The sequence below is a fragment of the Castor canadensis genome, chromosome 1 (assembly GCF_047511655.1).
Source record: "Castor canadensis chromosome 1, mCasCan1.hap1v2, whole genome shotgun sequence".
NCBI lineage: Eukaryota > Metazoa > Chordata > Mammalia > Rodentia > Castoridae > Castor > Castor canadensis.
Window position 1 is genome coordinate 123836881 of NC_133386.1, and position 15812 is coordinate 123852692.

The 15812-nt window shown below is 36.4% G+C and overlaps 1 protein-coding gene across 19 annotated transcripts in view; it reads left to right on the forward strand.

Moving 5' to 3' along the window:
- The window catches only part of Dlg2 (discs large MAGUK scaffold protein 2), a 2025432-nt gene that overhangs the window by 1454139 nt on the left and 555481 nt on the right, over positions 1-15812 (forward strand). For all 19 annotated transcript variants that reach the window (XM_074081674.1, XM_074081712.1, XM_074081675.1 and 16 more), the window contains one exon: positions 8167-8291. In XM_074081674.1, coding sequence (XP_073937775.1) covers positions 8167-8291 — 125 coding nt within the window. The remainder of the gene's footprint in view (positions 1-8166; positions 8292-15812) is intronic.

Sequence of the window (15812 nt, forward strand, 5' to 3'; positions counted from 1 at the left end):
AGTATTTGAAGCTTGACATAATCTGGTTTTGAATCTGAAATCCTCTGTTTCCTTGCTTTATATCTTTATATAAATCCCTCAGTGTTTTCTGTTTTTATTTTTAATATATAAAAAGGAGATAATACTATCTATCAGGTAAGGGACTATAGGAAACCTATATCACTCTTTAGCATAGAATTAAAATATTGTTTCCCTTGAGAATATTAGTATTTTACCTGGAGCTTTCTAACTTTAAAAAATCCCTTCAAAACTGGGCTTGGTGGTACATTCCTATAATCCCACCCACTCAGGAGGCTGAGGCAGGAAGACCACAGCTTGAGGCTAGCAACTTAGTGAGACCCTGTCCCAAAATAAAAACAAAAAGGGCTGGGGAAAGTGGAATCGTTTGTAAAACACTTTCCTGCTAGGCATGGATTCAATCCCTCATACTATAAAAGTAAATAAAGAAATCCCCTTCCTAAGTGGTTTGAACAATTATTCAAGCAGTATTACAACTATTGAGAATAATTTTCTCTCTTTTTTGGTGGATCTGGGGTTTGAACTCAGGATTTGACTCTTGCTAAATAAGCGCTCTACCACTTATGCTAAGCCTCCAGTCCATTTTCCTCTGGTTGTTCTTTTTTTTGTTGTTGGTAATACTAGGGTCTGAACTCAGGCCTTACACTTGCTTTGCAGGAAGTATACCACTTGAGCCACAAAACAAGCATTGCTCTGGTTGTTTTAGAGGTAAGACTCTCACAGAGTATTCGCCCAGGCTAGTCTTGAACTGTGATCCTCCTGATCTCAGTCTCCTTAAGTAATTATGATTACAGGCATGAGCCCTGGTGCCCAGCTGAGAATCTTTAATTTTCTTGTTAAAATAAATTATTTTTCTTTGAATATTTTTGGTGGCTATCAAAAATTTCATGCACTTTTTTTGTTCATATTTATATGATGAACATTTTCCATTGTTTTAAACAGCACTATACTCTTTTTGTGATGGATTTTTTCAAGATAGGCTCTCTTGAACTATTTGCCAGGGCTGGCTTTGAACTGTGATCCTCCTGATCTCTGCCTCTGGAGTTGCTAGGATTACAAGTGTGAATCACCAGCACCTGGCTTAGAAACAGTATTTTAAATGGTAGGTTAATGAATAAAAATCCAAGAAATCCTTTGTCAGTAGAACATTTGGTAAAACCATGTATTATGATATCATTTATTCTCCTCCTTCTCCCTTTTTGTAATCACTTTTGGAAATAAACTTATAAAGAAAGAGGTGCTTTCCTGGGGACATTGTATCTTTAATATTTGCAACCATTACTGAAGTGGAAAGGTGTTTTTCCTTTTTGTGGATTCTTTTTATGAGAAGAGATGGTGTGTGGTACATGAAACAGGAAGTGCCATTTGACTAAACAATGGGCTTGTGCTCTTGGGGGTGAGCCAGCCAATGTGGAAGACTGGTAACCAGAGAAAATGGTCTATGCCAGCAGTATTCATTAGTGCTGGAATCTGCCTGACTGCAAGGACACAGTAGCCCACCCGGAACTCTGCACAGGTGCTGCCCTTACCAGCATGGCACCTCTAAGTTTTCACTGAGTAAATCTAAGTTCACCATTCAGTTAATTAGCCCCAATACTCAGGATCTAAGAGTGTCAGCCAGAGGTCTGCCTGTTCACATAGAGAATTGCTGCTCAGAAGAGAGAGGAGCTGAAATCTGCCCTTGCAGCTGGCAGGCTTTGGGACAATTGTCAGAGGACTGAAATGATTCAGCCATGGAGAGCAGCAGGCAGCAATTTCACTACTGCTTTTTTTCTGTCCTCCATTTCACTGAATGCTGCTGGCTGGTAGCAAAGACAGGGAGACAACAACAAGGGGAGGTGGGAGAGCACTTCAAATCATTTTCTTAGCTGAAATCAGATGAACCTCTTCTAAAGAAGAGTGACTAGCCAGACCCAGCTGGCAGAGTGGTTTTAATAAGACTACAAAGGCTTTCAGGAATTCTTGAAACCAGAAATACAAGGCAAGTTACATTCTGTTTATATATACTTCTTTCCATTGTGGATTCACTGATCCATTCATCCTTTTCCTTAGAGTAGGTTTGGGGTCAGAGGAATGTGTATTAGGGAATGTCAGAACCACCATGTTCTCCATATTGTAGTAGACTCTAAAAACAGTGGTTAAATGTTCCTTTGTTGTTGTGAAAACTATTTCTTCCAAGATTTGTTGAATCACAGAATAAGTTTTTAAAATGCAACAAGGATCTATTTCCACTGCTAATATTTTTAAAGCATTCATTTTTCTCTGTTGCAAGAGCAGTTTTCCTAATACTAGCCAGACTCCTAAAAGTCATCCCGTTTGACATTTCAGTGGATGTTTGGGTCCCTCCTACCTAGTGAGTAGCCAGCTACCTCTTGAGCTAAAGGTACTACATCCCTTGGATAGTTCTGCCTCATGGTTCATTCTTCAGCTTACTTACAATTTGAATATTTGGAGAGTTTTGCATTTTTAATTCTTATAGCCACATAGAGCAAAATGGCTTCTACTTCCACATTGCATCCGTAACACCTTGTGCACTTGTATTGTGTCCTTCATGAGTGTTTTAGGCTACATTCTCAGTAGGTTTGTTTCTCCATTCCTTCATTTATCAATTTTTTGGCAGTACTGGGGATTGAACTCAGGGCTTCACCCTTGCTAGGCAAGTGCTCTATTCCTGAGCCAAGCCTCCAGCCCCTATTTATCAAATATTTATTGACAATACTTGCCAGACAAGTCACCAATGAGATACGCATGAATGCTGTAGATAGGAAAAATGTATAACTACAAAATAGTAAGACTACAAAGGCTTTCAGGAATTCTCAGGGTGCGTGACCTAGGCACACAGAGATATCTACAAATGAAGAGTGACCTACTCAGACTTAGGGTGATCATTTAACATTAGAGCAACTGATTTGAGCAGCATACTAAAGGGGACAGTCAGGTTGTGTGCTAGTGGCTCATGCCTGCAATCCTAGCTACTCTGGAGGCAGAGATCAGGAGGATCGCTGTTCAAAGTCAGTCACGGCACATAGATCACAAGACCCCATCTTGAACAAACCTTCACAAAAAAAGGGCTAATGGAGTAGCTTAAGGTGTAGGTCCTGAGTTCAAACCCCAGTACCACCAAAAAAAGTGTGTGGGGGGGGAATAATCAAGTGGGATTTACCCCTGGGAGGCAAGCATTGTTTAACATATGCAAATCAATAAATGTGATACACCAACAATAACAGAATGAAGACAAAAATCATATGATTATCTCACAAAGTGTAAAAAGAAATATTTGACAAAATTCAATACTCTTTCATAATAAAAAAAAAATCTCGACAAATTAGGTATAGAAATGTATCCCCACCCAGCACAACAATTAAAAAAAAGAAAGAAATATAAAAAATTTAAGGAGAGAAGCAGTGTACTTCAACATGATAAAGGCCATACTATAACAAATCCACAGACAAAATTAGTATTAGGAAAACTGCTCTTGCAGCAGAGAAAAATTAATGTTTTTGGAATTTGTAGCCAGGGAAATAGAGCATTGCTTCATTTTTAAAACTTATTCTGTGATTCAATAAAATTTTGAATAAATAGCTTTGATAACAACAAAGGAATATTTAACCACTGTTTTTAGAGTTGACTACAATATGGAGAACATGGTGGCTCTGACATCCCCTAATATCCATTCCCCTGACTCCAAACCTACTCCAAGGAAAAGGGCAAATGGATCAGGGAATCCTCAATGAAAAGAATTAGATACAGAGTATAACTTGCCCTGAATTTCTGATCTCAAACAGAAAAGATGAAAGCTTTTCTCAAACATCCATAACAATACAAGAATGCCAGTTCTCACCATTTTTCAATATAGTGCTGGATGTCATAGCTAGAACAATTAGAGAGGAGAAAGAAATGAAAAACATGTAACTTGGAAAGGAAGAAGTTAAATTATCCCTCTTTGCAGATGATATGATCTAATATTTAGTAAACACTAGAGATTCCCCCAAAAAATGTGTTATAAATGATAAACAAACTCAGTAAAGTTGAAGAACTTAAAAATCAGTAGTACTTCTCTACACTAACAATTGACTTTCTGAAAAGAAATTGAGACAATAAATCCCTTTAAAATAGCTGCAAAAAGACTTAATAATGGATTTAACCAAAGAGATAAAAGACTTATATACTGAAAACTATAAAACATTAATGAAGGAAATTTCAGAAGACATGAATAAATGAAAATGAATCCTGTGTTCGTGATTTAGAAGAATTAATATTGTGAAAATGTCCATATCACTCAAAGAGTTCTACAAATTCAATGAAAAATCAAATTCTGGTATCATTTCTGGTGGATATGGGGATGGGGGAAGCAATCCTAGAATTCTTAGAGAACCACAGAAATAGCCAAGGCAATTGTAAGAAAAAGAACAAACCTGGAGGCATCACATTACTGGATTTCAAACTATCCTACAAAGCCAAAGCAATAGTAATTAAAACAGCAAGGTCCTGGCATAAAACCATAAACATAAAATAGTGGAACAAAATAGAGAACTCAGAAAAGAGCCCATCTTTTTATAGTCAGTTCGTTTTTGAAAAAGGTGTCAAGAATATACATGAAAAAACCATAGTCTCTTCAGTAAATCGTATTGAAAAACCGATTATCCATGTGCAAAAGAGTAGAATTAGACCCTTAGGTCATACCACATATAAAAATCAGTGCAAAATGGAGTAAAGACTTAAACATGAGACTTGAGAAAACCAACAACGGTTTAGGCAATGTTTTTGCTTTTTGTTTTTTGTTTTTCACTTGATCCCTAAAGTATAGGCCACAGAGCAAAGATACACAATTAACAATGACAATACAGATATGAATTGGGAGAAAATATTTGTGAGCCTAATAAAGGATTATTATTTAAAATACTAAAAAAGATATAAATTGAACCACAATGATTTATCACCTCATATCTGTTAGAATGGCTATTAACAACAGAATTGTTCAGAGGATGGGGTAAAAAAGCAACCTTTATATTTGGTTGGTAGGAATGGAAATTAATGTGACCATTATAGAAACAGTATGGAGATTCCTCAAGAAACCAAATATAGAATTACCTTGTGATCCAGCAATCCCACCTCTTATTATTTACCTGAGAGACTTGGAATTTATCCATTGAAGGGACACTCATGTTCAGTACAGCATTATTTAAAATAGCCAAGTTGGAGAGTCAAAGTAAATGTCCATCAAGGGATGAATGTATAAAGAAAATGTGGTATGTAAACACAGCACAATACTATTCCACCTTTAAAAAGGAAGAGATTCTATCATTACTTTTTTTTTATTAGGATATATTTGTTGTACAAGGGGGATTCATTGAGACAGAAATTCTACCACTTCTGGTAACATAGATGGAATTGGTGAACATTAGCTAAGTGAACTAAAGCAAACACAAAATGGTGAATCCTGTATGTTCTTAGATGTATTTGAATGAAAAACTCTTGAACTCATAGAGGCAGATAGAAGAATGGTGGTTGCCAGAGGCTGAGAGTAGAAGGAATGGGATGATAGTCAAAGTGAGTGAAGCCTTAGATAGAAGGAATAAGCTTAATTTTTCTAGATCAATTTTATATCAGGATACATGTAACTAATAATTGAGTTCTTTATATTTCAATATGGCTGAGAGTAAGTTGCTAATGACTCCATCACATGGAAATGCTAAATATTTGAAGAGACAGATACGTTAACTCACTAATTTAGTCTTTTCAAATTTTATTTAAAAATCATATTATAACTGTATTCTGTAACTATGATTTATTGATACATAAATATCCTAGAAAATGTGAAGAATTGGGCTAGTCTTGTGGGATGGGAAGTTTCTGGTAGAGAAGAGAGCATGAGTAAAAGCCAAGAGAGGAGGTACAGTAAGTATGGTTTGTGCAGAACAGAGCCAACATTTCAGTTCTGTGTTCTAGAGGCTAGAGTATGAAGCTGAAAATAAAGTAGACCAGGTTAAGATCTAGTTCATGGGTCTTTCTCAAATGACAAAATTGTGTGTACCCTCTCCAAACATATTGATTATTTCAGGAGAAAACATTTGTCTATCTCCCAGTCTCTACTTGCTTCCTTCCTTGCCCAATTAACCAAAGAAATTATAATTCCTTAGGTGCTAATTCTAGTAACACTAATGTACTCCAACTGTTGTTCTTGGAGCTATACTCAAATTAGGTGGAAGATACTCATATTCCCATCCCACTTTTCCCCAAAACTTCTGAATCTGAGAGAAAAATGCCTCATAAGTCACCTGTGTGCTGTCTCCATGGCTACATACACGACAATGTACTTGAAGTTATGAATCTGTATTCATCACAAGATGCCAGGCTATTACTGCCTTTTCTGCTATGCCTAGAATTCCATGAGGGCAGAAATCATCTGCTCTCGATGTCTTGTAGCTTTGGGTTAGGGTCAGTCATGGAAGAGATACTCAAACAATATTGATATAGACTCTTGGTGGCAATAGTTCCTTATAACCTCAAACGGATTGCCATACATTCTACTCTCAATAAACCTCATGATTAAGATGTATCCCATATAATTCTCCTTGTTTTCCTTGTTCCACCTTTATTGTCTGTTTCCTGGACCTGGTCCTTCTTCACCTCAGGATTTTACATGAGCTCTTCTCTCTCTGTTACTATGCTCTTCCCTCTGTGTCACTAAGTCACTATGTTTGGCTTTCTTCTTAGCCATTCCTACACTCTACACTTCCCCTTCATAAGCCTCATATACCAAGATATTCATAGCTGTCACTCCAGAGCTTAGTCTAGTGCCTAATAAATACTTTTTTAAAAGCTAACGTTTACATGATTACTTTTAAGTAGCTTCTATGTTCAGTGAACATTGGAATTTTTCTAAGAAAAAGCAGAATTAGAGACCATGTCAGAAGTATAAAGACATGAGATTTTAGTTGCTCTGGCTGAATTTTTCATTTTAACCTTTCAAGAAACAATGTGAAAATAATCCTCTGGATTTCAGTTTTATTAATTCAACCAATAAACATTTTTAAACATTAACTTGAAATTGAGAGTAGCATAACTATCACATTATATCTGAGTTTATCATGACATTGAACTTTTTCTAACTAATTGAGTGTCTTAATTAATTTTTCAGAATTTACTGTTAAATTCTTTGTCTTCATCTCTTTTTACCTAAGAGTGGAACTTAATTCACTGATCCTATATTTGTTATAAGAGTATATAGAGAAGTCAAGTATCCAGGAGAACAGTTAAATGAATGATAGCATTTGACCTTAATGAAATAATATTTAGTTGCTTTAAATGGGTAATTAAAGACTGCCCATTTGTACAGAAAGGGCTGAAAATGTAATGTGAATTGGAAAAATACCAGAACACAATTATGAAAATGTAATGTAGCCAAGGAACAGGAATTAAAAGATAATGTGTAATTAGAAATGTGTTAAGTAAAAAGGTATGTGAATTTTGAGGGGACTTTTAATTATGTCTCACATAAAATTTTTGGAAGGCTATATGTATACTAGATGTCAATTTTTATAACCTACACAAATAAGAATGGTTTATTGCAGCATAAACTACTCAAATTTAATGCTGCAAGCATTACTGCACACCTTGTCTATTGCCACTGCAAATGAGAGCTTGTTTACTCTTGAAAATGCCTCAATGTGTTAACTTCTAAAGTGAATGTGTACAGAAACACATTTATTTGATGAATATGCCTTATTAGAACAACTCAAGTAGAAATAACAAAATGAAAACACCCGAATTTCACTATTCTATAACCTTAAAGATAACCTGTTTCTTTCCATTGTTTCTGCAGAAGCGTATAATTTTTATAATTGACGTTCTAGGGACTCGTATTTTTCATATTACCTAATCTGTAAGCCTTTATTTCCTAATTCATAATGATCATTCCAATTGCTGCACAAAGGATGCACCTTTCAAAAGCAAAAACGTACTGCCCTTGAGAGCAGAGTGTTTTCCTGACCTTCCTTTATCTGCTGACTGTGCATTTTATGGCTTTGCATACAAGACTCTTACCACCTGATTTCCATTTGAGCAGTAACATGATAACACAGTGCAAAAGGAACTAGGTTTTAGGTGACAGCCACATCATTTAATGTCTGCTTATTGTTTCTGCAGGGCAATTCTGGCCTGGGATTCAGTATTGCTGGAGGAACAGATAATCCTCACATTGGAGATGATCCTGGCATATTTATTACAAAGATTATACCAGGAGGTGCTGCAGCAGAGGATGGCCGACTCAGGTATGGACATCAGAATGATTTGGAAAGTTCATCTGCTGCATCGATGAGATACATTTGTACCTTTGGGGAATAATAATCCTACAAGACTTCTGTACTTGAAAGAGAAGTTTGTCAAAGCCAGCCTTCTCTGATGACTTTGCAAACCTTTTGCTAATTACTGAATCTCAGCTAGTATTTCATTTGTGTTTGCTAATAGCTTCCAAATATGACACTGGCCCACCTACTGTGAGGAAGAGATGCAGATGTATCTTTTGTTCTTATGGGGGCTTTAGTCTAGTTGTAAAGGATAAGAATATAAATTAATGACCAAATAATGTGTGAAAACAATACACTGTAAATAGTATTAGAAAATTATGCAGTATTATACACACCGTATTTATTCATGGATTCAGTACGCATAGGACTTTCTCTAGATGCTTGGAAAGACTGTATCAGAGAAATTATTCCATAGGAAGATTCTGGTCTTAAAAGATAATTAATAGCTCACTAACCCTACAAATATGAACTGGAATAGTCCTGGATGAGTTTTTGAATGAATAAAGAAGTACAAGAGTTAGTGGAATGACTGAAGTGGTAGAGCGCCTGCCTAGCAAGTGTGAGACTCTGAGTTCAAACCCCAGAACCACTAAAAAACAGACAGAGAGACAGAAAGAAAGAAAGTGAAAAAGAGAAGAGGAAGATGAGAAATTAATGAGGGAGGTTGGGAGGTATAAGAAGGATATGTTAAAGAAAAGTTACTCTTGATTCCTGTTTATTCACTGAAGATTTTACAATACAGGAGATAGAGAACCTATTCATGAAGACAAGGACAAATGGGATCGTATAGACAAATGGGTAGGACTTCAGGGAATAGAAGAACATCAGGGAGAAGAGAGATTATGGCTAAAGAGACTTGATAGAATTCTTGTTGAAGGCAGCACAGGTGCTAAGATTAAGGGTAGAATATGAGGAAACTGAGCAGATTATCAAGGATGAAGGAGTTTTGCTAAACTGACTCAGTAGACTTCTTGCTATGATTGGATTAAGTGGGCCAAAGACAGAGCCCAGAGTGGAAGCCTAGTTAAGAAGAGGGCTCAGAGACACCTGACTCAAGCTTGGTCTAGGAAAGTCTGTCAGATAGCACAGCAGGTCCTGTGGGTGAGGATGACTTCAACTTTCATAGAATGTCATTGAGGAATGTGACCTAAGTGGCAGAAATGTAAACTTCTGTAGTCTGTGTTTTCGTTAAGCATGAATAAGCTAGTTTGCTGTTTTTCTTTCAAAAAGTCACTTTTTCTGAGAGTTCCAGTACAGTGATTGCTTCTGACAGCTTGTGGAAGAGAATCACATTTTTCCAGTTATAGCTGCATATCCTGTCATCAAGGAGAGACACTTCCACAGGAAATGTATGCTTTTTGACAACAGAATTTCCTGTTTGAGTTGACTAAATTATTTTCAAAGTGAAGAAATACCCATGTTGAAGAGTGAGAGGTCTGAAAGACATACCATGAGGTGGATTGTGTTGGCTCGTATCAAACCCCACCTTACTGCTTCCTGCCGTGCACTTGAGTGGCGCGGGGACATCTAAGAGTCCAACAATAACAAGCAGACCCAGGCATGGTGGCTCATGTCTGAAAAACCCAGCTACCCAGGAGGCAGAGGTAGGAGGATAGCATGGCTCAAGTGGTAGAACACCAGTGTAGCAACACAAGGCCCTGAGTTCAAACCCCAGTACCACCAAAAAAAATAAATAAAAGGAAAGAATAACGATCAGTCAAAAATCTGGCAGTATGACATCAAATGTGACAGTTGACCTAATCTAAGGACCACATTTTACAGAGAGGAATGCATAGGCTAAGAAGAGTGACATCCTGAGGCATAAAACATTTGGGGTTCAAGTTTAGAATCCGAATGTTTTGACACAGTAGTGTAGTGAATATTCTGAGACACTAACACCTGGGCTCCAACTAAGCCCATCTAAACATGGCTCTCAGTGTGAGTGGAACAGTGTTTGAGGCTGGACCAGCAGACTCAGAGTTCTTTTCATCTCATCGCTATTCTTGAGGACATGTGAAGAGGACATTCATAAGCTCTGAGAAGATATGGGTTCTAATGTCTATGGACGAACATAATTGACCTTGGACAAGTGAAACTCAGCTACTGTTTTCTCACTCATAAAATAGTGACAATAATACCATGTCACTAAGTTTTTCTCAGGATTCAGGGCGATGGCCCAAATCTTTAGCTATGCCAGGCACAGTAGGTACCCGATAAATTTAGCCCAATTTCCCTTTTCTCTGGTTTTGCCCTCTCTATCGGCAATTTTCCCTCTCCTCTCTCTTTCTCTTTTTATCTACTCCCTCCTTCCTTCCCCTTCCATATTTTTCTTAAGTCTTCATTTACCCTCTATGTCTCTTTCTAAGCTTTTTGTTCCTGTCTCTTTTTTGGGTTTGAACTCAGAGCCTTGCAGGTGCTAGGCAGGTGCTTTGCCACTTGAGCCATGCATTCAGCATGCCTGAAGCCTTTTTTGCTTTAGCTATTTTTCAGATAGGATCTCATGTTTTTGGCAGGTCAGCCTCAAACCATGATCCTTCTTCTTCTGTCTTCTGCATAGCTAACATTACGGATGTGCCCCACCACACCTGGCTTATTGTTTGAGATGGGAACTGGCTAACTTTTTGCCTGGGTTGACCTCCAAATTTGATCCTCCAGATCTATGCCTCCCAAGTAATAGGGATTACAGGTGTTCAACGCCTCACCTGGTCATGTTTCTATCTTCTCATATCCGTTTTTCTCTCATTCATACTCTGGCATAGAATTAAGGGTATTCAAAAGATGGAAACAGGTGTTAAGTTGCTAAGTTTATGTTAATATTCTAGGCAGCTACAGAACAAGAATATTTCTATCGTTCTGGAAATCCTGGGATCATTATGAAAACCTTTTCTATGCATGCTAAATTTTATATCCAGAATAAAGTGAGAGTGCAGGTTTAAGACACAGAGAAAGTGATAACTTTCTAACTAAATAGATTGAGACTCCAAATTGAGCTTTGATCTCAGTGGTTGTCCCAGAAGAGATGTAGGGAAAAGACCATACTATTGGGGATCAGGAACTGGCTTTCAAGTTCTGCTTCCTACCTATGTGACTTTGGGCCTCTTGTTAATCTCTCTGTCTTCCAGTTGCCTCAGTGGTAGCTAAGAGTGTGTGTCTCGGGAAGCCTGTGAGAAAGATCAGTGAGAGAGTTGGTTAGAATGAGCTCTGTGAAGTGCACAGCTCTGGATATCATTCACTCAGATTCAGCCATTTTAGCAGAATGCTGAACCTGAGTCACAAATTCCTGTCAACCAGGACTAGAGACTACTGTAGGAAAAATTCTAAGATGAGCCCCCTCACCACATCCTTGTATAATCCCTTGTTTCCACCCATCATATTAGAGAATGCCTATTTTACAATATGTCGTCAGTATTCCATGTGCTCACCCAAATATAATTTGGGGCTATTTTCTGAAGAAAACAATTGTCCATTTCTTTGCATTCCTTTGTACTTATTTGATTAGCGATAAGATGGAACCTAAAAAATGTTACTAGTCCTTTATATTTTGCCTTCTAGAAGTAGTTATTAAAATTTGATAGCATTACTTCTCTTTAAGAATAAGAACATTTTGGAAAGAACATTAGGTTTTTATTTTAGAGAAAAATAAATAGAGTTTGATGCCTTTAAGATTGATTTTTATCTCTGTCTTTGTATCTGAATCATAAAAATGCCCTCTGTGTAGCTTCAAGTCCCTAGATTGTTAAGGACCAATATTGATATGTCATCCTGGGGAAGAGCTATCACATGACATCCTCCATTCGGCAATGCAGCAATGACATTTTACACAACAGTGCATTTATTAAACCCATCCACAGCACAAAAGCAGAGTGTACAAGCAGACAGAAAAGATGGCTGCTTGCCAGTTTCCTGACAAGTGACACAATTTAATCTCTTGGCCCTCAGTATAATCATTTCAACTTCGAGACAGGATAAAAAAATTTTTTGTTTCCTCTATGTCGCTGCTTCATTTATTACTTCTGTGTCTGTTTACAGGTAAGGTTGTCTTTGTCCTTATAAAAGCAAGGATAGCATATATGTTCATTTCAAACAGTAAGATTGATTATACTGGGGTTTGATGACACAGACAAGTTGAAAGCCCAAGGATCAATCTTTAAAGAATGCATACCCTATGTGTAAGCTACAGCATTGTCTTTCTGACTGCCCCTTGTTAATTCATTCTTTTGTTTCATTAAAGTATATATCCATTAACTCACCAGTGACTTAAAAATAAGAACATAAGGCAAAAGACAGAAGGGGAGGGGAAGAGATAAAACAGAGAAAAAGAAAGAAAACAGAAGAAAAAAAAGACTGGTAATCAACACCAAAATGAAGATGTCATGTATCTTGGAAATGGAGAAAACAAACCTGAACTTTTTTTTTTTTTCTGTACAAATGAAAAGCACCAAGTAGAGTGGAGGAAGCAACTTCCAAGCTTCACAGTATGAAACTTATTCCAATAACTCACTTCAGATGGTTTAAGGAAGTACAAGATTTCCAGTAAGTAAAATAGTGTAAGAGAACTTGCTAAATTCTTCAAATAGCTCTTCATGTTTAACTTTCATGCGTCTGCGTGATTGCAAATGAAAACCTCATGCGTCATCATGTCCAACCTTTCAATTTCCACAGTAACCCAGCTGATTATGGCATCCAAATGACTATGATCATGCTAAATTTTCAATTCAAAGGCAGAGACTTTTAGTGCCTTCAAAGTTAAATGAATTTTTCTTTCATTATTGTTTTGAGGCTAAAGCAGGACACCAGCCCAGTAATTGCTCTGAACAAAAAGAAGGCCACGATGAGAAGTGATATTTCATTATCTATCCAAAGAAAATGGCACACCACCCTCCTTAGAAAGATGTATGGTTGGGATCTTAGTGGACTCATTTTTATAGACTATTTCCTTCCTTCTTTACCCATAAAAATGCAATGGGGTTGGAGAGCAATCTTTCCTCTCCTTTGGTTTATTCTTGCTCATATTCTCAGTCTTAAATGTGTTTACAACCAACTTGACAAGGAAAAAAAAAATCTCTTCGCAAATGATTCCATGGTGACTGGCAGTCACAACTCCCCAACAATTTAAGACTGCACAAGAAAATTTCCAAGCAAGAAGAATAATTTCAGTTGCACATCTGGTAGAACATCAGGCACCTACCAGCTGTCTTCAGAGCTGCAAAGGCATCTCTAGGAGCATTCCTGTTTTCTTCAACTGTCATGTCCTCTGATAAGAGAAAACCATCTATAGCTTGACTGAAATAGCGTTGTGCAAACATATCCTGTTTTTATATTTTCTAGAAAATTGTTTTAAAATTTCATGCAAAATAATAAAGTTGGATGCCTCCATCACACCATACAGAAAAAATAATAACTTAAAATGATTCATTGATTTAAATGTATGAACTTCAACCAAAACACTCTTTAAAAGCGTAAAAATGCATATTCATGAGCTTGGATTAGGCAGTGGTTTCTTTATATGACACCAAAAGCACAAACAACAAAGGCAAAAGGTAGATAAATTGGACTTCATCCAGAAACTTTTCTGTTTTCAAAAGATGCCATCAAGAAAGTTAAAAGGCAATGACAAAAATGGGAGAAAAATATTTGCAAATAATATATCTGATACAGCGTATATAAAGAACAACTATGACTCAATAAGAAAAAGACAACACAACTTAAAAATAATCAAACTATTTTGTATTAGTTTTCTGTTGCTGCTGTAACAAGTTACCACAAACAATGGCTAAAAGTAATACAAATTTACTATCTTACAATTCTGGAAGTCAGAAGTCCAACATCAAACTCACTGAGATAAACTGAAGATGCTGACAGGACAACTTCAAGGCTTTATGGGCGAATTCATTTCCTTGCCTTTATCCCAGCTTCTAAAGGCCATCTGAGTTCCTTGGTTCATAACACTTTCTTTACTTCTCAAAGAGCATCTGTCCAATCTTTACTTCCATCACCCTGTCTCCTTGATTCTATCACCACCCCCTTATAAGATTCCTGTGATTACATTGGACCAAATCATATAATCCTGGATAATCTTCCCATATCAAGATCCTTAATTACATCTAGAATGTCTCTTTTGCTATATAAATTAACATATTCACTAATTTGGAGGATTAGTACATGGACTTCTGGGGGCGGGGTAGCAGTATTCACTTCACCACAGATTTGAATATATAGTTTTTCAAGAAGATATACAAATGGCTAATGAGCACATAAAAAGATACTTAGTATCATTATTTATTAAAGAACTGCAACTCAAAACTATAAAGAGATACTACTTGATACTCACTGGGATAACTAAAATCAAAAAGATAGCTGATAGCAAATGGTGACAAGGACATGGGGAAATTAGAATTCTGAGCATTACTCGTGGGAATGTAAAATGGTGTAGCTACTTGGGGAAACAGTCTAGTAGCCATCAGGCAATTAAAAAAGATTACCACTAGCCAACAATTTTATGCCTAAGTATAACCAAGAGAATTAAAATACATATGTCCAGTAAAAATCTGTGCATTCATGATCATAGAAGCATTATTTATAACAGCCAAAAATGGATGGATATTCATCAGTGGATGAATCAACAAACAAGTTGTGGTGCATCTGTACAATGAGAAGTACATATACAAAGTATTTATATATCCTACAATACTGACGAGCCTTGAAAATGTTGTATGAATTTGAAGAAACCAGATATAAAAGACTGCATATTATATATTTTTATTTATATGGACCATCTGGAATATAGAAATACATACAGATATAAAATGGATGATTGTCAGAGTCTGGAAATGAATGTGAGATTTGGTGCAGGGGAGATGAAAATTTCTAAAATTAGATAGCTCTAATGATTATATAACTCAGTATACTAAAAACACTGAATTACATTCTTTAAAAGAAAAAAATTTTAAGTATGTGAATTATATCTCACTAAAACTGTTATAAAAATGCCCTGTCCTAAAAAAATGAGAGAAAAAAAAAGCCCTGTCATTCTTTTTTGGTATAAAATATTCCTATTTACAAATTTGTGGAATTTTCCCCCCTAGTTTCAGAAAGCTCACAACTTCATATTGCTATCCAATTTAAAGATATAATTCATTAAAGTTATGGAATCTATTCACCAAGTTTTTAACCCATTCACCAAGTAGAAAACACCTTCGGTTTATGACTCCATGTCTGTATTACAATACCATGCTGCCATTCCCTAAGCATACTAGCAGATATTTCACTGTGTCTCAGCTGTTGAAATACCAACACTGTATAAAAATGACCTGATAAGTAGCATTTCTGTTTTCAAAGCTGAAAATAAGTGAATTGCTTTTAAATTCAGTAGGATTAATTCATACTATGTTTTATAAATTCCAGTTATCCACTTACACTCAAGAAAGAACAGAATAACATATTGATTGCTCACAGAGGAATGCTAAGATTGTTAAGATAGATGTG